The sequence below is a fragment of the Lonchura striata genome, chromosome 2, assembly GCF_050655825.1.
Source record: "Lonchura striata isolate lonStrDom1 chromosome 2, ASM5065582v1, whole genome shotgun sequence".
Lineage (NCBI taxonomy): Eukaryota > Metazoa > Chordata > Aves > Passeriformes > Estrildidae > Lonchura > Lonchura striata.
In genome coordinates this window covers 49,324,026-49,346,672 of record NC_140704.1, presented here as the reverse complement: position 1 = coordinate 49,346,672, position 22,647 = coordinate 49,324,026, and the positions used below count along the sequence as shown (strand labels likewise).

Below are 22,647 nucleotides of genomic sequence, written 5' to 3'. Positions count from 1 at the left end.
TTTTACTGTATTGTGTTTTTATTAGACCACTCTTGCAGCAAACATTTTCATACTAGTATCATGTTTAAAACTGAGCATCTGCATGCTTAAAGTTTCTCGCAAAGGTTAGTAGCAGCATACAATGCATTCAAATAAAAATTATTGGTAACACTGTAAGAGTTTCACATAGGGTTAAGAATAAAAACAGTAATTCAGACAAAAACCTTTGAGCTCCAAAAAGAGCGAAGCTGGTCCTGCAGTGCTGGCTTGACTGTCTGAAAGTTTATAAAAACAAAATCCACTAATTGAAAACCTTTCCTTTTTCTTTGTTTTTACACAAAACAAAAATAACAACCCAAATTCAAAAATTAAGACAAGCAATTTTCTACTAATGATGATTTCTGCTTGCAAAGTAAGCCTAAATAGTCTTACCTTCAGACTAGGTGTCTGGGTCTGGTCAACAGTAAATCTCATTAAAATACTGAACTGGAGGTCATTTGGAAAAGATTCCCTGTAAACAAACAAAATAATGTTATGTTAGATTTTCTTTTACAAACTGTTAAGAGGCACCAAATAAGCCCTCACCCTTCTCAGTAAAGCTGAAACTGCTACCATTTGCCACTGCGTTTGACCTTTCAGAAACATTTACCTAGCATGTTAAGGACAAGATTCAAGGAATTCCTGCTATGAAACAATTATAGATAGAACAGATAATATAAGTAATGTGGAATGATATACTAGAATTCTGATTCTAAATCAGGCTAAACTAGTGAAGTCTGGGGAGAAGGAAGGGAAGACAGAAAGCAAATCCGTTATTACCATAACATCTTAAAAGTTAAAGCTGACAGAGGAATATTCTAGTGAAACTTTCACAGCAAAATAAAGAAGTGCAAACACAATTTCTACATCACTGAACACAAGGTGAGACAACATACATGGTTCAAATGCACATTCTGGAATCAAGTAAGTAGTATCATATCAATTGTTCAGCACTGAGGACTCAAACCCTTTCAAGTAAGACTCATTTCATGAAACCAAAACGCCAAAGCAACAAGGTTTAGTAAAATTTCAAGATCTGTCATGAGCTGTACATTTTTCCAGTAATAAACAGCACATCAAAAAAAAAAAAAAAAATAAAAGCAGCAAAGCCCTTGAGAATAGCTAACACCTATGTTATTACTGCTTTTTAAAGAGTCATTACACATTACCTTGTGACATCAAGTGCCTTCTGAACTTTTGCTTGTACAGACCCAAGCAAATCAGCACCCATTTTTTTCAACAGCTGTGTCAGCAATACAAACAGCCAGTCCTGCAGATCTTCTTTATGGACCTGGATGAAGTCAACCAGTGTCTCCAAAAACATACTGAACACCTAAAAGGCAGAAGAAGATGGAAAAAGGGTAGGATGGGGCAAAAGAGGAAACGACACTGACGTATGCCGAACTTACAAACGAAGAAAGCAGTAAGGGAATCAGAGGCAGAGAAAGGCAGTGTTTTGCAGCCAAGCGGGAAAAAAAGAAAAAAATAAAGGAAAAGAAAGAAATCTGCCTTGCTTTTTCATTGGATTTTGATAGAAGAGTACATTGGAAATGTTAGCCGACTTCTGTAGAAGTTTAACAATTAGGTATTCCATGCAGTTTCGTCAAGAAAAGGAATGCTTACTGTGATGGCTGGCGCAACCTCAATTTTTCCAGTAAAACTTAAATTTTCACCCTCTCGAGCTCTATCATTAAGTTGATTTGTCACATTCCTCAGAGACTACAAAAACACTTTATCTTTAAAACCAAAAAAGCTGCTAGAATTCTTTAACAAATATTAATTGTAAATATCTGCATTACTAAATACTGCAAAATCATGACAGCTGGCCAATTCCTTTACAGAAACTACTTGTAGAACAGAACAAGCTTCTTCTACTATTGCAGGTATCCCAACACAAAATTATTAACCACAGTAGGGAAGAAAAGCCACAAGAGATTTCAGATTGGCAGGTGTTTAAAATACAGAAGTACTTTCATTTTTTTGAAAACATACTATCCATTGTCTTCTTTTCAACAAATAATGTTGAAAAGACTGCATTAGGTAAAAAAAAACCCAAAACAACAAAAGCAAAAGAACCAAAACCACATATTTTTTAATTGGACTCACATCAGGAAGGAGGACTTTTTTTTGGAGGGAAGGGGTCAAGGAGGGTGTGACAAGTAAGTTTGTTTAAACAGCTCTTTTAATATATCTCACTAGTTTTATGTTTTTTCCAGACCTAAGAGTGAAATCAGGATGTATACACTCTCTACTTGTGTGGCCCATGGGTTTCCTGTTTCCCTGACATGAAAAATTGGTGTTTGAGCTGAAAAGGTTCCTTCACAACCCACGCTCCAGCACAGAGTTGGGTACAGAAGCATTGCCGTGGTACAGAGAGGGCTGGGCAGATTTTGCCTCCTGAGTATTTATGACATGGGTGCAAGCTTAGAAGTGGCTGGTGCAGAGCAAGGGCTGGAACCCCACATCCTTCTGCAGCTGACCTGCCTTGTCATTAGGCCAAATTCAGCTGCTTCTGTGAGAGTGGAAAACCCCAGATTGTGATCACACCTCACATAGCTCCACACACTAGGACATGGAAGCAGACTTTCTTCCACAGCACTGATGCAAGTAAGGAGGAGCTGGCATATACTGCTGCATGCCTTCTTCACTGAGGAAATTTGATGGCTTTTCATGTTGATCATCAAGTCAGGGAAAGCATATTCACACCATAAAGTGGAAAAAAATCCATAAAAGTAGCTCTTAAAGAAGTGCCTTCAAATTTACACTAGAAATAAAAAATAAGCTTAGATTCATTTTATCAGGAAAGGTTGGACCAGATCATCTTTGATGCTCCCTTGCAATCAGGTATTTTATGACTCTTTCAGGATCTACTGGAGACTTGGGGAAATTTTTTAATAGATATCCTAAATACTAAATATCCATGTTAGAAACAAAACAATACAAATCGCTACTCCATATAAAGCCCATCAGGAATAGCTATTTTAATTATTTCCCTTTTGGGACAAATTATATTAAAAATTGGGAAAAAAGTTGCCAACTTCTGGGTTGTCTATGTAGATGTATATTCAAGTCTGAGGTTTCAAAATTATCCTGCCAGTAGTGGGACAAGACTTTTATGTGCAGGACTGGAAACAACCTGTCTCAGGCTAACCTGAAACAATACATAATTTTGTGGATTCACAAACAGTAACCACAGTTATAAGACAGAGGCAAAACCAAACCAATATGTATTTTCTGTATTGTAATATGAAGTCTTTAGCTTTCACAGTCCTAAAGTAAGGGGAAAATAGACTTAGGCAAACAAATTCTGGTGCTATAAAGATTACATTGTATGTGTATGTGGGGATGTCTCACAAAATCCTTCAAATTGAAGTACACAGCTCAGCAGAATTTAAACCTGTACCTGTTTATTTGAGTTTGTAGACCCTGACACACATGGCTTTTCCATTAAAACATGGTAGGCCAAACAAACTGGTTACAAGCTCTGACTTGATGGAGTAATATGGACTTCTTATGACACTTCAAACATGTAAAGTGGCTTAAACTGAAATAATTATAAATTGAATTATGATTCACTATGGCAAAAGTACTGAAGATCCTGTGCTGATGTTTTAGCCGTTTAAAATACACATAATTGAGGACTCAGCTTTGTTTTCAAGCTTTGTTTCATTTACCACAGAGGATGTCTAGAGAAAGGTAAGTAATTGTTGCATTTAAAAAAAAATAGTTAATACATCATTTTGTCTCAGCATGAAGAATTTAAGAAGGCTGAAAGAGCATTTAAGGTAAAGGATGAATTTGGAATGGAAAATGGAACTCAACTATCTGTATGTTGAAGAATGTATGTGGATACTGCAAAAATTGCAGTTTCCATTTTTATGATGCAAACTGAAATTCTGAAATCAACCATCTAAAGCATCATAATAATTTGACAGTGGAAAAAAATAAATAGATATGGAAATAATTATAAGTGATCTACCCCTAAAGTGAATTTTTTTCAGATGTGCCAACCACCACAATATAAAGCAGGAATGCATAACCAAACAATGTCAGTTAATTAGTAGATAAAGCACATCTCGAAAATTTACCACACATTTTACTATTTGTTTATAGCATTTTATGATTGCAAAAGGCTTGACACTGCATGAACTCTTTGGGGAAGAAAAATAGAGAAAAGGGGTTAATTGCACATTCATGCAAATAAGGTTAGGCTTCCAACAAATATTGAACCAACTTACTCTCTAAAGAGAGTTCCAACACAGGGGACAGCATGCAAAACGAAACAAAAACAGAACAAAACAAAACAAAACAACAAAAAAGGGAAAAAGATAAAAACACACAAATTAGTGGCCATCAATACGAAGTTCCTGTATGGAATATAAACCAAATAAAACAAAAAAGGTACTTCAAAATTTTTATGACAAATTTAAGTAACTTTATTGGGATACCCAATATAATTTTAAAATAAGCACTTGGCACGTCCTTTAAGTCATTTTCCCATTTTCTCCTTCAAATATTATTATTAATTATTACTAATTCTATGTAATTCCCTCCATCCAGTATCATGCTGAAGTAAACCTTATAAATTCCCACGAAAGTGATGACAGAATAATTCCTATAGACACTTGAGTCTTAAGATGAGATTTATGTAGGCGTATGTGTGTGATAAAAAAAAAAAAAATCACAGCTCATGAACTCTTAATACTTAAAGGGTTCTTCTGATAACATATTGATAACTATTAATAGTTTTGCAACATTAAAAAGCAGGCAAGGTTTCAGTGACCAGAACAGCTGTACCACAGGTTACAGGCCAGAGTTTCTTGAAGCTACATTATTTCATATCACAGTGGCCAGCAAACAGAACAATCAAATAGAATAAGTCAATATAACATTTTAAAAGGCTTATTTAAAAGGCAAAATGTTCTTCTGACATATACACCTAAAGCTTGGAACATTTTCATTATCCTTCCCTGGTTCCCATGCTACACAAAAATCTCCACAGTAGCTCTGACATATGCCTTGCTGAAATATTAATTACCACAGAACAAGCACAATTAAACCAAGCTGCTATTAACAACTTGGTCATTACTTCATTTAAAAAGTAAATATTCCAGCAATATTTCAATATTTAATATTCTTTCCTCTGCTTTGACTTTTCTTTTTACGTAACGTTTCCTTCTTTTTAACTGCTTGGTTTAGGTCTTTTCTTCTGGATCTCAGCAGTATGTGATCTATTTAATACCACGTTGCTGTTGGCAGTGCAAGTTATTTCCAAAATACATGGAGTCAGAGATAGCAGCTGTCACTTCTTCCAACAGGAAAAATAAAGAGGACAGATGAACACTAAAGTTAACCTATCAAGACCTCTCATCACTCTGAATTTAATTTTCCATTGCAGCAATAAGGAAGACTTAAAAAATATGTAAAATGTAGTGCATAATCACAGTAGTTTTTTCAGGATTCTTCTGGGAAAAGTCAATACTTCTGAAATAATACCCTATTACTCATTTATTGTTATAATTTTATCAATTCCAAAATACAAAGTGCGACATGTTATACTCAACACAAAAGATACCACTTCTTCCAAGCAAGCCTATAATTAAATAATATATAAACTTATGTGGGTTTTTTACATTATTAAATTTTTAGGCTCCTTCCTTACCTGCAGTCCTTCTGCCATAAGAAACTGCAACATTTAATCAAGCTGTAGTAGTAACCCACATCCCACAAAACCTAAAAATACTATAATGCAAAGTAACTCACTTTAAAAGATTTTAACTGCCTTAGAAAACAGAAGCATTATTTTCCTTGTTATATCATTCATACTGAGTCATTACCTAAGTAAAATGGAATAACACATCTCATTTTCTTTTATTATAAAGTTATCTGATTATGGATGATTTAGTCAGAAAACTTTATTTTTAACTTAGATTACTGCAGAGCCTCTTCTTCTAATTGAGAGAAAATCTATACTTGTGTTGAAGTGGCCTCTGTAAACAACAACTTCCTAAAAACACAGATTTTGAGCACAAAACACTTAACTACTTCAATGCATTTTATATTACATTAACCTTCACTTTATTTCCATGATCCTGCAGAATAAAGGAGAAAATTATCTAGTTCAAAACTCTAAATTAAATTGAAATGTGATACCATTAACTACTTTTGCTTATGAAATTTTACATATGCAAATATAACTGATGTAATTTACCATAACTGTCTTTCTTTTAATTTATGTTTTCAGACATTTATTGAAAGTAAGAAAGACATACACATACCTTACTGTGAGGATCAGCAAACATTCTTGTGAAGATCTCACACAATCTTTTCAACTCAACACGACTGTCAAAATGACAATAATAAATTAGTCAACTCCCTTGCTAGTTCTGCTAGAACACTAATGCATAGCAATCAGTGAAATCAAGGGTAAATATTGAATCAAATAATCTAGTAAACTAAGGAGAGGAAACCATTTTGTTCGAGACATGGGTAAAATTGTAATAGCTTTCATCTAAAATGAGACTTTAAATCTATAAATGTCTCTTTTAAACTGTCCCATATATTGTACCATACTTTCATAACAGTGCTGATACTGAAAAAGGTGTTATTAGTAGAGAGTAGTAAAAAATTTCTTCTGAATAAATACCCCCAGAATTATAGTAATAATAAAAAAAAAATTGTCTTCTACTGATAGTAGATGGAAGCATCTTAAGAACCTTCTGTATGGCAAGAATTCTCAATTTTGAATTTCCTACATTCACTAGTATATAAATACACATTAGTAGCCTAAATAGAGAAAAGCTTTCTTGTTCCTTCCCCATCTTACTCTCAAAGACAACACCCTGCCTACCACCAACACAGAAACAAGATGTTTCTTTATTGAGATGTCATCCTACCTCAGAGTTCTCTGGTTCTTCAGTAAGTTCTGCAGGCCTAGAAGGCCTTCTTTCCTCTCTGACCAGTTGGTGCTGGCACAGCGGTTCAGGACTTCAGCCACATCTTCTGTCTGCCTCATGTAGGTTGGTATGCTCCCATTCCTGGAGCTGTAGGACCTTTCTGAACAGGCACTTGATGCGTCGCTGTTGGCATCATCATCTGAGTACATCCCGTATGATTCGTATCTTCTTCGCACGGGCTTCTTCTATTGTACAGAGACACCCCAGATCAGCATTGATTCTCAAAGGGGTGATACAATATATCAATAATGGATTGAGAGACCAACAGTTTCAATAACTGGTGCGACCCCTACTCCCTGCAGTGACAAATGGCTCCAACCATTCAGCAGGTCAAACCAAGTTAATGAAAATATTTTGAAGTATAGCTTACATAGTACTCCAAACATAAACCCAAAGCAAATGGAGAGAAGACATATGTTTGACGAAACATTTAACTTTTAGGTCTTTTTCAAGAACCCATAAAATTGCATAACAGGGTCACAAAAGACTGTTGCAAGTTAGTTATTTCATTTGATATCTTTATATGTGTTACAGAATTTAAGATTCCGAGGTCTACACATATACTGACATTTTAACTCATTTTGTATCAAACATGTTAATAGAAAAATATTAAACTATTAAAGAAGAAAAATAGTTTCTATACCTTAGTCCGTATGTCTCCTAAGAGCTGTTAGCAGTAAATTATTGAAAAGAAACAGAAATTGAAAACAGGAAGGTAAGGCATAGCAGCACTGTGAGTAATAAACTTCCTGCCACTGGACAACATATAGTCTTACTGTAAATTTTATTCTTAGCTCTCTGTGTCTGATTAGCACACCACACATAGTCAAGAAGTAGTTTGATAAGCTTCCATTCCCAGTAAAATATTACCTAGCATGGGCAGGTTGATCACAAAGACTTCTCTGTCAAAATCTTTGTGTCTTATGCAGTGATATTTGAGCATGAACATATTAACTTAACACATGCAGTCAATTATTACTTAAGTACAAAACCTTGATTTGAACTATTTGTTTAATATCTAAATTTTGTCATTGCAACACTTACAGTCAATGGTCTACAAAAAAACTGATTACATAATGCAAAATTCTAAATCTCCTAAAACAAAAAAAAAAAACAATCCAACAAAACAAAACACAACATACCAAAGGTCAGAGGGGAAAAAAAGCTATTTATCCTAAAATGAAAAAAAACCCCACACACCTCTGTAAAGCAGCTCTTGCCATTCAAACTTTGGAACTGAAGTTAGCATTTAAAAACTCAGTTCCATTACATACTCAAGCAGTAGTAAAAGCAATCATTTTCCCCTTAATTACCACTGCCATTCACACAGGGTTCTCGTTTTTAACCATGGAATAGCTTAAAGGATACCACAATATTAATCGCAAATTAATCAATACAACAGGTAACAAGGAGGCTTACTGTCAACAGAATGAGCATACATTCATGTGTAAGAGAATAACTGAAGGGAAAAACCACAGAGATATTAAGTGTTTTGGAAAAGAGACATCATAAGGAAAACAAGGATTTTTCAGTAAATGAATCTGAAATGCCAAGGATGGTATTAAAGTAGAAGACAAAATATGGAAAGATTTCCATTATTGCTGCATTTTATACAGATCTTAAGCAGAAGACTGACACCTCTTTGGCTTCACCACCACTAAAACTGGCTAAGTATTTTTCATAACATAAAAAAGAGTAACACAATCTGGAATATTTTTGTATTTATATGATGTAAGTCAGAACTCTGTATTCTACCTTTTAAAAATACCATTATGAGTGTGAATCTTCAATCTATCAGAAAACAGTAAGGGTATTTATTACCATATTTCCATCTACATGGACCTATTTGTACAGGACACCTGTACCATTTAGAGCATGGCAAGGAACCAGGCATGCAAGTACTACAATAATAAAATGTTGCAGTTCTTGATCCTTCTTTGTAATGTCAGACTCTAGTTAAAATATACAAACCAATTTTCCTCTAACATTTCTAGCAGCATCATGATATTCTGGATCCAGGCAATGCAAACCAGTTTCTCTGGAGAAGCTTTATTGCTTCAACAAAGCAGGACATATTCAAGCCTCAAGAGCAGTCATTGGTAACATGACTTTCTCCTCAACTTCTATTCTTACTACATAATTTGCCCAGGAATTTTGAAAACTAACAGGCTACTGGAAGTACTGAAGATACTCTTTGTGATGCATCTGTGTGGAGAGGACCATAGCACAGGCTATCCAGCTATAGCCAGAAAATTTCCATGTCCCATGGACTGTTTTTCTATTGTTCCCTACTCCAAAATCCAGACTGACTTTCAGTTTACAAACCAGCATTAGCCATTAATACTGAAAACTTTTAGCAAGTTTGTAATAAGAGAAAGGGTAAAATGCATGCAACTTCACCATGACCTCTTATCAAAGATTTCCCAGATATTCTGATCTCTACGCCTGTGAAGGCACACAAATTTTAAACTATTATGTCAAGAAAAAAGTACTGACCAACAAATCAATAAATAATCATACTAAGAATATGACAGAATTCTTCAGATCTTGAAATTTTGTTTCTCTATTCAGTTCTGACAGTAATTTAGAGTCTAATTTGTAGCTTTTTACCAACTTTCCAAATAACTTTTGCTTAAACCAGAGAAATAACCATTTATTTAAAGCATTCTGGTAACTAGAAAACAGATACTTACACATATTTAATGATATGCAAATAGCATATAATAATTGATAAAAAATTATCTGATACATAGTATCAGTATTTTAAATTAACCTAGGATTTCAGCTTGCTTATGTAAATATCAGGATAGAAAAATACTTCATGCGTTCAGTTTGGCTTACAGGGGCAGGAAGGCAGAGGAGCCAAACCCACCCTTTTAAAGAACAGTATAGCTTAAGAAAGAGAATAAACAGTTTTAACTAGGTGTAACATTTTGAAAACAAAAGAAAACAAAAACTAAACTTATGAGATACTACCTGCTGTGCTGGTTTTGACTGAGCTAGAGTTAATTTTCTTCACAGTGACTGCTGTGGGGCTGTGTTTTGGATTTGTGCTCAGAGAGTTGATAATATAGAGGGGTTTTGTTATTGCTCAGTAGGGCTCATACAGAGCTGATATCTTTTTGCTTTTCTTACTGCCATGCTGCACAGGAAGCTGGGGGTGCATGGGAGAGTGGGAGGAGACACAGCCAGTACAGGTGACCCAAACTGACCAAAGGGACATTTCAGACCATGTGAAATCATGCTCAGTATATAAAGTGGGGGGAATGTGTGGAGTGATGGTGTTTATCTTCCCAAGTCAGTTCTGTGTGTGATGGGGCCCTACTCTGCTGGAGATGGCTGAACACCTGCCCGCCCATGGGAGGCAGTGAATCAATTCCTTGTTTGGCTCTGCCTGGGTGCATAGCTTTAGCTTTCCGTATTAAACTGTCTACCCCCACACACAAGTTTTCTGGCTTTTACCCTCCTGATTCTCTCTCTCAGTGGTGGGGGAGAGAGAGTGGCTGTGTGGGGCTTGGCCGCCCAGCCATCATTTTCTCTCTTCACCATTGATCTCACCTGCTGTCAGACAGAAAAACCTTTAAATGGCACTCAGACTTCTGGCAAGCAAAGGCCTTTAGCTGTCATCATTCCCAGCTGTAACAACCCTACAACCTGTCCTGAAGTTGTTCTGGCTTTTGTGAGAAATTGCTGGTTAGTTATACCTGCTCAAGAGGCTCCTTGGGCCACTTCAACACTGTTGAATAGTCCAAAACTGTTTCCTGTCTATCATTAAAAAAAAGCATGCTTCTCAAAAGTTAAAACTTCTGTAGGAAATGAAAATTCCAATACTTGCAGCTCCACCAACTCAGTTTCTTTTCTTTTTTTCCAAGAAGCTGATAAAACAATAAATGTAACCTAGTCTGTAACCTAGATAAATGTGTGATTCTTACCAAAGCATCTGCTACAGCTTCCTCCACGTCAGAACCTGTGTTCAGAACTCGCATAGCACTGACTGATGATGACAATCTACTTGACTGACTAATTCCAAAGCCAGTACCTGTTACAACAACAAAAATAAATACAAAGAATTCAATCAGAATAGAAAGATGGGATGTAAATATCACACTCACTTATAAAAACCCAAGCAGAAGAAAAGCATTTGCTTAGCATTTTTAATAAATTATGCACTGGATAAAGTAACTGTTTTCATTCTGAAGTCTTTAGTGGTACAGACAAAAGTAAGAATTCAAGTAAAAAGCCAGTCACCTACAAATGTTCTGTTCCAACATCACATGGAAAAACCCCTACAGAACAATGGTTTTATGTGAAAGAAGCTTAGCTTTTTCAAAAAGTTAATGTCTTCTTCATTTTGGGTTTTTGTTTTCATTTAGAAAGAAAGCACATACAATAGGAAGACTATTGAGACTGTTGATTAGAAAACTACATGCATAAAGAATGCTCTACAAATACTAAAAAATGGAAAACTAAAAAAAGTTCTTCTGCAAGTAAAAAAATGTTGTTAAGGAAAAAAAATTATTAACACTGGAGGATGAGGGTGGAGACAAAATCTAGCAACATAAACACATCTATCTGGATTATTAAAACCACAAAATTCAAATTAATATAAATAACACTTTCTAAAACTGAACTATGAGAATAACCAAGTGGGTGGGAAAAAAAAAAATCCAGGATGACTGCACAGATGACAGCAAAGGGTACTCATCCTTCACCTGTGGCCCCATAAGCATCAGGAGCGTAGAGGGCACCAGTTGATCTGGAGTGATGTCTGGAAGCTGCAATAACAGGATTATATAAACCCTATCTATGACCATGGAATCAAAGGGCTGCAATAGCTGCTCAGACGAACAAGAGAATATTTATCAAAAAGATTCAGCTTAAGCACAAGAAACTGAGTATTAAACAGAAGCAAAAATCTTCAGAGGAGTTCTTTGATTATACCAAATATGATTATATAGGTTTATGTACACTGGACATTTCATGCATAATTTTTTTTAAATTTACAAGATTAAGAGCAGGGTAAAAGCAAGTACATTTCAGTTCAAAGAAGAAAAGGTGCACAGACACACATGCACATACACACACACAAACAAAATGATCAGAAATACCTAAAAAGTTATCAGTCCACTGATAATGGTCTTGCATTGTGGACTTAACTAATTTCTGCGTGCTCCAGTCAGAGCCAGAGCTCACATATCAAACATTATCAGTAAAAGAGCTTCCTGCACGAACCCGCTGTGTTGACAGCTGACAATTTGTAAACACTTGAATTCTTGCCTATTTGGCAGATAAATCAATCTCAGTAAAAACTCACTACTATGTAAATGCAGTTATAATTATCCAATTATAATTAGAAGTTTAACATAAGCCAGCTAATGCAATTAATAATTCACATATTTACTATTTTATTTAAATAAATAAAAAGTGAAGCTGAAACACATACTAGTTACTACAGCTCATTAAGATTCTTTAATGCAATAGAAACTGGAGATCCTTAAGGATTTCTGAATAAAACTGGGTACCCCACTCCTTATGGCACTTGTATAAAACTGGGTTTTTAGTGATTCTGAAGAAGTTGACTCACCATTGCTAGTATTTTCTGTTTTAAAACAAACAATTTTCAATTTAAGTATGTTTTTAAACAATTCAACTTTTTTCCTCAGTTCACTTAAGTTAGAAATTTATCACCACATAAATGACAATTTTCCACCCACAGTGGCAAAACCCCCAGACAAAATCTTACTATTTAATAAATAACTGTAAATGCAAATATTTTACTCCTTCTGGATATATAAAGTAGCGTGAACAGAAACCAAATCAAATTGATCATCCTTTTCTTTGATCAACAAAGACCATTCAAGATTCTGATTTGAATCATGTATAACAGTTTGGGAAAAACCTTTTAACCTGAATGCACTTCCACAATGATCCTAAGTCCTGTAAAGATCCCAGAAAAAACACTGTCTTTCCACATTAAGTTCTCTACTCCTTACATAAGGTACAGTGATGTACTTTTTTTTCTAACTAATCCTACATGAAGATGTTTGGCTAGGGCATTTTAGTTTGGCATTAATGTTTCATGGAATTGGTTCTTTTTTAGAAAGTGTGTCTCAGCTCCTCCTCATCCTCAGGACTGAGGATGTCACAACACAGACATCACAGCTGACAGCTCTTTAAATACAATCATTAATGGGATAAACCTTCCCCTTACTTTCCATCAACAAGCCCTGAAAATTAAAGGTTCAAGCGAAATTTGAAATATGCTGGATAAGTTTTTAAGACAGTGAAAAAAAGTGCTATATATTGGGTGAAGCCTACCTCATTCCAAAACATATTTTAAAGAATATTCTTTGAACCCCTCAAACTACAGAAATTGTCAAATGTTTACTTTTCCTATTGCATTTTTTTAAAGGATGAATCAAAGTAAGACTTAAATGGACTCACACTAAGATGGACATTATACTAGCCTGATATCTAATAGTGACTATATTTAATGAAAGTGGACACTTCTATATAAATTACAAATCACTTGCTTCTTCATCGCTCTTATCTCCCAGTTTATAACACTATACTGAGACAACATAAGATTACATAAACACTTCATACCAATGTATGCAGAGAAGTAATTACATAGCATTTAGATAATTTTATACCCTAAAGGGGGATAAAATCAATTTTATTTCATTTGTGTTCGTAAGTAAAAATTTTCTGTGCTGACAATGAGAGGAAATACAAGTTACATTCTCCTATTCATCCCAACGTCAAACTACCTCTAGCTACAACAAGCTGAATTTGCCTTATTTCATCTTTCACTTGTACCAACATAACACTGAATGACATTTTAAATAATCCAAATAAAAAGCAATACTAAATGGAATCTTTATTTATTCTCAGTATAATTTCCTTTTTTTTCCTTTTAAATCCATTCTGGATTCCTATACATGTTACTTTGCATTCTCTGTGCTACCAGACAATTCCACCTATTTCACTAATATAGGTACCTGTTTTGATATCTGAATTATAAAATTGAACTACATAAATAAGAATAAAACCTCCAGTGGCATCTATCCCAGCAACACATCTCATGGTATTGCCTGATAAAGACTTCTTAAGATAGCAAGCATACGACCAATTAAAAAACATAAATCTGATCCTAGATGCATATAATTCAATTCAAGCTGTAATGCAGCAAAAGCACAAAGAGTTCTGCAAAATACCATTTTTGAAAGAATGGAAGGTACATGTCTGCTTCAACACAATCTCCTAGCTATGTTTGAAAAAAAAAAGATACAGGTTTCCTAACAGATCCTATATTAACACCTACTTTTAGTATCATTTCCCAATTAATCAGCACCTGGGCAAACTAGCATTAGTTACTGAAACAGCTTTCATTCAATTAATCTGTACTCTCCAATAAAACCATGGCTGGCAGGAAGCCCTAACAGACCAAAACATATGTCCACTGCTAATTAGAAGTACAATAGGGTGCATCAATTTGAGATAGAAACCAGAGATTTACTATTTTCAGACTATGTTTAACAGCTAGTATTATGAAGAACTTAACCATATGCTACGCTGGACAAAGCAAATAAGGATACATACTGAATACTACTTCAGACAAAGGTAACACCATAAAGAATCTGTTTCAGATTCAATTGCATGGAGAGTTTAGTATTACCAAACAAGCAAAACAAAAACCCTAATCCACAAACCCAATATGTAAAAGCACTTTAAGCAAAGTTTACTATCAACTTTGTTGGAATCTTGACAAAGATAAGTAAAGATGAAAAGCTTCCTTAATCCTTAACCAATATGCTATGGTAATTATAAACTAATATCCTTATGCCTCATTGACATTTCAGAAACAGACTGATAATATTGCAAAACCTTGCCATTTCTGTCAGACCAATGAGCTGTTGACCATATAGCTAAGGGGACATAATAAAGTGTATTATCTCCTTACACACTAAAATAATCCATTGACTAGGTAGGTACCTGCACTCAAGTACCCAAGCAATGAGTGCTGCAATGGAAAGAGAAACACATGATTTCAAAAAAATATCAAAAAGCAGGAGCACCTTTTCAAGGTGGCATCTAGACACTACGCATCATACACCTTTCTAGACTCAGCACTTCAGACTAAGCCTAGCAAAGCCTGTGTTTTTCCTGTGTGCAGCCCATTCACACACTGGTCAATCCTCCATCAGGTAAGTGAGGGGAGAGCCAAAGGAAGGGAGAACACGGTGGCCAGCTACAAGCTAAATGAAGGAGGCACGGATTCGTTAGGCGCACGGAAGGAAGGGCAGGGACAGCCATGCACGACAAGGCTCCGAGTACTTACCGAGGGGCGGGAAAGAGCGGACAGGGCTCGTGTCCCTGCTACTTTCACGGCTGGCCTCCCTGCTGCAGCCCTGACTCACACTAGGACGAGGAATGCGGCTGCCTCGCGCTAGTATGATTCAGGGTGCAGACAAACAGCGGCACAAAGGGAGAAGACATAAGAAAAGTTGCAGTTTTAATGCAATTCTGTTGCGCAGTAAGATCAAAGACGCATTTCTAAGAAAAGACATTGATGATTATGTCGCGTTTTAAGTCATAACCCTCTTTACAGATTTTCTTGATTGTGCTGGATTAGTCTAAGTGAAATTTTTTTTTCCACAGCTTAAAATGGAATTTACCAACTTTACAGAATGGTTGAAAGATCCTTTGGAAAGGATGGAGAAAAAACAAGCAACATTGAGTAATGATTCAGAATTTGTGCTCAAGACCAAGTTAATCAACAGCAGCACCAATGAAAAATCCCAGAGCTTAATGAAGAAGGAAAATAAAATTATGTGGCTAAGATAAAAATCAGAAATACAAAGGAAGAACAGCATCAATACCATTCAAATCAACAGATGTTTTCCAATAACATTGTTTGCAATAAAGTGTAATCAAATTATACTGTGAGGCTGAAGACATGTAACCTTCATTTTAGCATTGTAGCATTTACACATGTGCACACACATACATGGAAGACATGAAGTAATGAAGAACATGCTTTCAAAATGGTAACACACATTCATTGAAAGGATATGGGTATTTTGGGCGTGAAGTGAAAAAAAGAGAAGGAAGAAAGAGAGGTGAGGAAAAGAACAACTACAACATTTTGACAAGAAAACCCTCAAATTTTGGCTTCAGTTTAAAACTGTCTTGTGTATCAAAATCTAATCTCACAAAACAGCTACGTTCTAGGATGTAATCTATTTTTTCCATCCACCTATAACTAAATAGCAGCTGTAGATAACCAGCACTTAAAGTAGAAGGGCTATAAAGAAACCAAAAACGACTCTTACCTACAGACAACCTAGAAGGACTAGCTTCTCTACTGCATCCCTGACTTCGTGGGATTTTGCTCCGTTTTTGTGCAGATGCAGGATTCACCAACACTCTCTGAACTCCTGTGTTCATAGTGGAAAGTGTGGTTGTTGTCAAAACTCTTCCAGGAGACCCAGATCTACTGCCAGCTGAAGATAGAATAAATAAATATTAGCAACAGCACAGTGGACAAACAATCATGGTTAAAAAGAAAATAATACCTGGAGTTAGTAGGAAGGTGGTGGCAGACTGAAATGATCAGGAAAAACTTACAAGGTAAAAACATGAAATAGAATGCCTTGGTCCACGTTCTTGTACTGCATACAAGGTAGTTAAAATTATCAATGCAAGGAAGCACTTGACATGGTATTTAGCACTACGTAAGCTCAAAAACCCAAAATTATTATTTCTGGATTTTGTCAAGAGTTCCACGGTCCCTAAAATTAATGTGCTCCTTTATTTTTTTAAGCTATGTGGTCTCACTAACCACATTTTCTATTAATAAAGAAAAGCAAACAAACAAACCTGTCAGAAAGCTGAAGGGAGAAATTTTTAACTAGGATTTCATAATGATCCCAGCTCTTCCATTGCAACCAACGTTAAAATTAATTAATGTGATTTTCCTAACATTTGAAATTTTCTCCCTTGCTTTTAAATGCATAGGGTCTTCAAGGACTATTCTGACATTAAATAAAATGTGACAGAAGACAGAGCATTCATGTACATTTCTGTGGATGTTACCCAACAGATTACAGAAAATCTTCAATTAGTTTTAAACAAGCAAAAAAATTGACTAGGATATATTTAAGTGTCTTAAATTTATGTTAATTAAAACTGTATAGTACAAAGTACTACAGGTGTTCAAGGTACAGTATCACTACCAGAAACCGTGGTCACTTATCTTTAATTTTGATATTTCAGTTACAGAATATTTAAGTTCTACATTCTTAAAAAAGAACTCATTCTTCCCTAACTGTAACTAATTTCTGTCACAAGCTGATATTATTATATTATTTTCAGTTGTACAATTCAAGAAATATGACCAAATAAAAAACAAAACAGAATTTCAATCGAAGACTACACACAGATTTGTACCTTTCCATAATCTTTAAAATACAATCAGGTAACTGTATGACCACAGTGATGCTATCAGATTTACAGACAACATGCAACTTTTCAAGTGAATTTCATGGGTTACTTCTTATGAGCCATGTTGAAAAAAAGATACAAGTTGACTAAAGCTTGACTATATGGGAAAAGAAACAAAATCCCAAACAAAATAAAACATATGTTAAATGAAAGAAGAAATCTAAAAAAATGTACCATGCATATGCTTTCAGATTCATTGTTTGAATTCAAAGTTGAAATGATTATTTAGCAAAATCCCTTTTCCAAACTGTGGGCCTATTCAGCAGAAATAATAAATAAAGTATTATGCAGCCTCGAAAAAAACAAGCACAACTTCTATAGCAACAGAAAAATAAGCAAACCTATAAAACTGCTGTTATGCACAAAATTAAGGTTTTGACAGTTTCTTCACATAAGGGTATTTCAACTTAGATCTGATATTAGTATGCTTTCTTCCTGTTTTGTATCTCTTTGAAACAGTAAAAATATTGCTGAAGGTTTCACTATGCTGCAGACTTGTACATTTTCTTCAATAGGTCAGAAATCTAAAAAAACTTAGTCTTCTCAGAATATTCAGAAGAAATGCAACTTCTTGTTCTAATAATTTATTTAATCTTTCTATAGTCTGACCTGCAAAGTGGACCACTGCAGCATAAACTGACTGAATTAATCTACATAGCCTGAAAATACTATGTTAGTAACAGCACTGGAGCACTGGCATACTCCTCAGTATCACCACTACCAGCAAATCTAAGTGAGCTGAATGATGAATGAAAGATTACAAAGACACTACTCCAAAATTACAAACCCTTGCCATCTCTCCTGCTTTCTACATAAGGTCTGCACTCAATTAAATTACATGCAGCATATGGAAAAAAGCCAGCCAGAATTTCTGCTGAATAGGGTCCTTAAGTGAGGTATGTCAAACAGGTGATCAAACAATGATGTGTACACAAATTCTGTAGACTCTTACCACCAATGGGGTTAGCAGACTGTGATCCTGAACAAGTGTAAAGGCAGGATTAGGGTAGGGATTTATAATCCATGAAGAGGGAGGGAGCAGAGCAGATTAAAAAATGAATGGCAAATGGAAATAAGAAAGCTTTAGTCATTTCACACAGGAAAAAAAGCCACAAGGGGGTTATGCTAAAGCAGTGCTATTAAGTAGCTTCCACAATTGAAGAATTAAACTCAAATGCTATGTACAAAGCAGATGAAGCAAAGCTGCACAAGCAAATTACAATTCTTCAGCTTTCTAATCAACAACTCAACACTGAAGAATTAAATTTCAATTAAGCATGAAACTGCAGCCTGGATATTACTTGAAAAGAATATTACATTGCCAAAAGGCTCAGTAAGTTCAACAGCTGAACAAAAATTACACACAAGATCAAAACTTTGTTTTTTGAGACACAACAGTAAAGGAACTGAGCTGCAGGTGTGGTGGATGACCAAAACAAAAAAACCAAATTCACAATGGCATAACTGAAAAGACTTGCATAGAATTTTTCGTTTTCCTCTTTAAAAGTAATCTTGAGTATAAAAGAAAGAATTTGTTTCCATTCAGAAATTCTTTGAATGTTGACTGTAATACAATTTTAGCAGACCCTGTCAAATTACCCAACAACCAAACAGGAAAGAAGAGGAAAAAAATGCAACCATTTTTTTCCATAGATAAGAATAAAATAATGAAGCATTTATTTTATGTTAATTTAAAGATAGAAGATTAAAGGGCTTTTAAAATACTAAAAAATCTTTTTTGTAAAAGCTTTCAAATTTGCAAGTCTTTCATAAAATGATTTTTGAACAAAAGATAGCTGTAACCCAAAAATTAACAAAAGCATCTGTGCTAGAGTGGTTTAAAAAAAAAAACAGCTTAAATCTAATATGAAGCTATTCTCACATTATATAAGCTGGGGAACTAAAACAATCCCCTGTAGGGAAACATTAAGCATCACCTTCACACAATGCTGTGAAAATTTTCAGTCACATAAAGAAGCATCACTCAAATAGCTGGCATACAGTGCCTGAGAATTCTCCTTTGCCTGTCCATTTGTATTTGCCCTTTTAATGTGCCTTAAAACATCTCAGAATTCTTGTTCTCCCCCACTGACAGATTGTAATGAGCTATTTGAAGCAATCGGTTCTGAACAGAAGTACTAATAAAAGGCTGTAAAGATGCATTCATGCATTTAATTTTCACACATCATCACACGTAGCCAGATCTAGTTATCTCAATATCAATTTACCTCTTTGGACATTAATACTGTGTACACATTTTTTAAAAATCCCTGTCATTATTAGGAAAAATCTGGAAAGGCTTAATTATGCTTCTCTGGATATACAGTCATTTAATGTTATATGACAATGATCATCACTAAAGCATTATATTGCTACCTATAATTTACCCCCTCCCCCAGACATTTATCAAACTTCGTCACTTTTAAAGAATGTACCAAAACTATTCAAAGTACAAAAGTATTTTCAAAAAACTTAATTCCAAACTTTCCTAATACTAATGAAAAAATTGTTACAGACACTGCTTATACATTTTCATAGAAGAGAAAAAGGGATTGGAAGGAACTTTACCTTCCCTCCCTCTTAAATTATTCACATATTCTTTGCTTATGGTACAGTGCAGCAATCTGTAAAACAAGTTTTTGTCCCAGCCAGTAACTACTCACGTTCAGGCTTTCATTTCACAAACACTCCTGGGATTAGAGCATTGTCTAAGCCCTTAAAGGAACTTCTACTAAATTTTAGTATGCTACATTTATCTGTTCACATTGTTTGAAAGCTTTAGTTCAGAAAACCTGCAAACACCAGATCAGGTTATGTAAAACTGAATGGCAAGTACTCTACCAGGAAAAAAACAGCTACTATCTGCTTTTTTAACTTCTAAAATAATTCTATTTACAATGGATGCAGTCACTGCTATGAAGACAAATGCTCCTGCCATTAAACACATTATTAAGGGGTTTTATTAAAGAAAGTGGATATGGTTAGTGATAGAAAAAGAACTGTATTGAAAATTTTAAAGCTGGTAAAATTTACTGGTTTAGAACATGAGATATGACAATTTATACAAGTGGGAAGTTATTTTAAATTTTATTATGCATTTGTCTTCTTTTCATTGATTTAGTTGCATTTCACTTAATTAGACAAAGACAAGAATCTGACAATGCTACAGAGCTTAGTCAGAAAATGTCTGTTGGAGACATTAGATGTGTGGACAAATTGCTGTAGGTCAGCCAGTGCCAAGAGTATGAGGTAATCAGGTCTTTTTAATTAATGACTGAGTGCTTGGCTAGATCAACTTTGGCTACTAAACACACAAAAAAAATTACTGTGGATTAGCTGACACACATTAAACTGCTTGTTTTAACCCCTTGACTCAATACCAGTTCAGTAACTGATTATAAAGTGAGGGGTTACTATTTTTCCTTCATAGAAGAATTAAGTAAAGGCAAGAGATGTAATATAAGATAAAGGAGTTTATATCCAAATGCTACAGCAGTGCCTAGCTTCAAGTGAAAATTAGTATTTCTGGCTAGAAGAAGACTTTTTTAAAAATGGAAAATGAGGTCTCTAGTAACAATGAGGACACCAGTCAGCCTACGACATTCTTCTCTATTACTAGTCCATATTTACTGGCCTTTCATACTGGGGAAGTCAGAAAAGGGGGAAAAAGAATGTTGAGAAGTTATAATTGAAAACAGAATTTAAGGATAGATTTCACTTCCAGCTACATTATCTAATTTAATTGGCAAACTAAGACCTAACCTAGTATTTTGTCCAGAGAAAAAACAACATGAATCAGAAAAGCATGCAAATACCACTGACCCAAAACACTGAAAAAAATACCTTCATTTTGGTCTGGCGATGATGAACCTAAGGCACAGAACAACAACTCAGTATGTAGCTTTTTTAAAAAATATTAACTTTGACTGTAGCCATTGGTCAATGAATATATGCTTAAGCATTTGGCCTCTTTATCAGGTATAACTGATAAACAGAAGTACATACGCTGAGATTGTGACACCACTTTGGTTCGACTCCGTCCTCTGGAATCTGTTTTAGAACTTCCAATACCAACAGAAGGCGTTGAGAGCTTTGATCGTATACGGCCTAGAAAAGACAAATGGCATTAAATCTATTTTTCACAGTCAAGTAGGAAGCAGACCATCAGTAGTATTTACTAATATTTTTTAAAGTTTCTGCATATAAAAGAAGCACAATGTAACTCAACTGGTGACAATTCGCTTGGGATAATTAGTAGAAATTTGAACACCTTGAGGAATTTAATAGCTGAGGAAGCAAGATACTTCTCCTCTGATACTACATGTTTCAGCAAACAATTTGCACATTACACCTTCAACACCCTGGACTGGCTAGCTAGTTCTTTCTTCCAATGTATATATATTTATTACATTAAAAAAAAGGGGAAGTTTACTCAATGCAAACACTAATGTTGCTGTATCAGGTACAGTCTTCTCATGATTACTTAAGCTTGTAATTCTACTTTTGCTGTCATAAAACTACGGAATAGGATTCTGAGCTTTCTTCCTAACTTCACTCCTCTTTTTAGAAATCTAAATACTAGCTTTTTTATTACTGAAGATTCTACTGTTTTCCTGCCCCTGGTCATACAGGCTTCTACAGAGTTTCCCAAACCTTACAGAGCATTTTGCCAATACTAAATACATTTAAGTACTTTTCATGATAACATGATATAAAGAAATACTACTCTCCTCAACAGATAGAAAAGCCAAGCAAGAGGCAAATTAAACCAAGTACCTACAAATAAAACATGAGATGAACTTTTCTCTAGAACACCAAATGGCAAATTCTCTTGGGTTTGGTCAAACCTTTCTGCATTTCTAGCCATGTTCCTTGTAACATCCAGCATATACAAAGAAATTACAAAAGAAAGGAACACCCCAGCTGTCTGAATTATAGCTAACTGAAAGATCATTCATAAAAGAAAAGTGGTGTTGTATATTACATTTCTGAAGGGAACCTCTCAAACAACAGAAAAATGAAATTGAAACCAAACTCATGCTAACCATAATTCTTCTAAGTTGCAAGAACAAACCCCAGAAAGTCTATATAGGTAGGATCTACGGTGGATCTAGCTCAACAAACTGAACGATTTTGAACACAGCATAATTAAAATATTTTCTAAACA

General features: G+C 34.9%; 1 protein-coding gene across 40 annotated transcripts in view; it reads right to left on the bottom strand.

Annotated features, from left to right (window-relative positions):
* The window catches only part of CLASP2 (cytoplasmic linker associated protein 2), a 139,216-nt gene that overhangs the window by 21,015 nt on the left and 95,554 nt on the right, over positions 1-22,647 (bottom strand). For 9 of the 40 annotated variants that reach the window (XM_021553196.4, XM_077786418.2, XM_085573353.1 and 6 more), the window contains 13 exons: positions 21,486-21,587; positions 21,324-21,350; positions 18,433-18,459; positions 16,310-16,480; positions 15,316-15,423; positions 11,687-11,749; positions 10,907-11,013; positions 7,618-7,641; positions 6,915-7,159; positions 6,297-6,360; positions 1,188-1,351; positions 412-490; positions 204-254 (listed from right to left, as the gene is read on the bottom strand). In XM_021553196.4, the coding sequence (XP_021408871.1) occupies positions 204-254; positions 412-490; positions 1,188-1,351; positions 6,297-6,360; positions 6,915-7,159; positions 7,618-7,641; positions 10,907-11,013; positions 11,687-11,749; positions 15,316-15,423; positions 16,310-16,480; positions 18,433-18,459; positions 21,324-21,350; positions 21,486-21,587 (1,232 nt within the window). The remainder of the gene's footprint in view (positions 1-203; positions 255-411; positions 491-1,187; positions 1,352-6,296; positions 6,361-6,914; positions 7,160-7,617; positions 7,642-10,906; positions 11,014-11,686; positions 11,750-15,315; positions 15,424-16,309; positions 16,481-18,432; positions 18,460-21,323; positions 21,351-21,485; positions 21,588-22,647) is intronic. The other 31 variants (XM_077786441.2, XM_077786447.2, XM_085573357.1 and 28 more) reach the window with 23 other exon arrangements.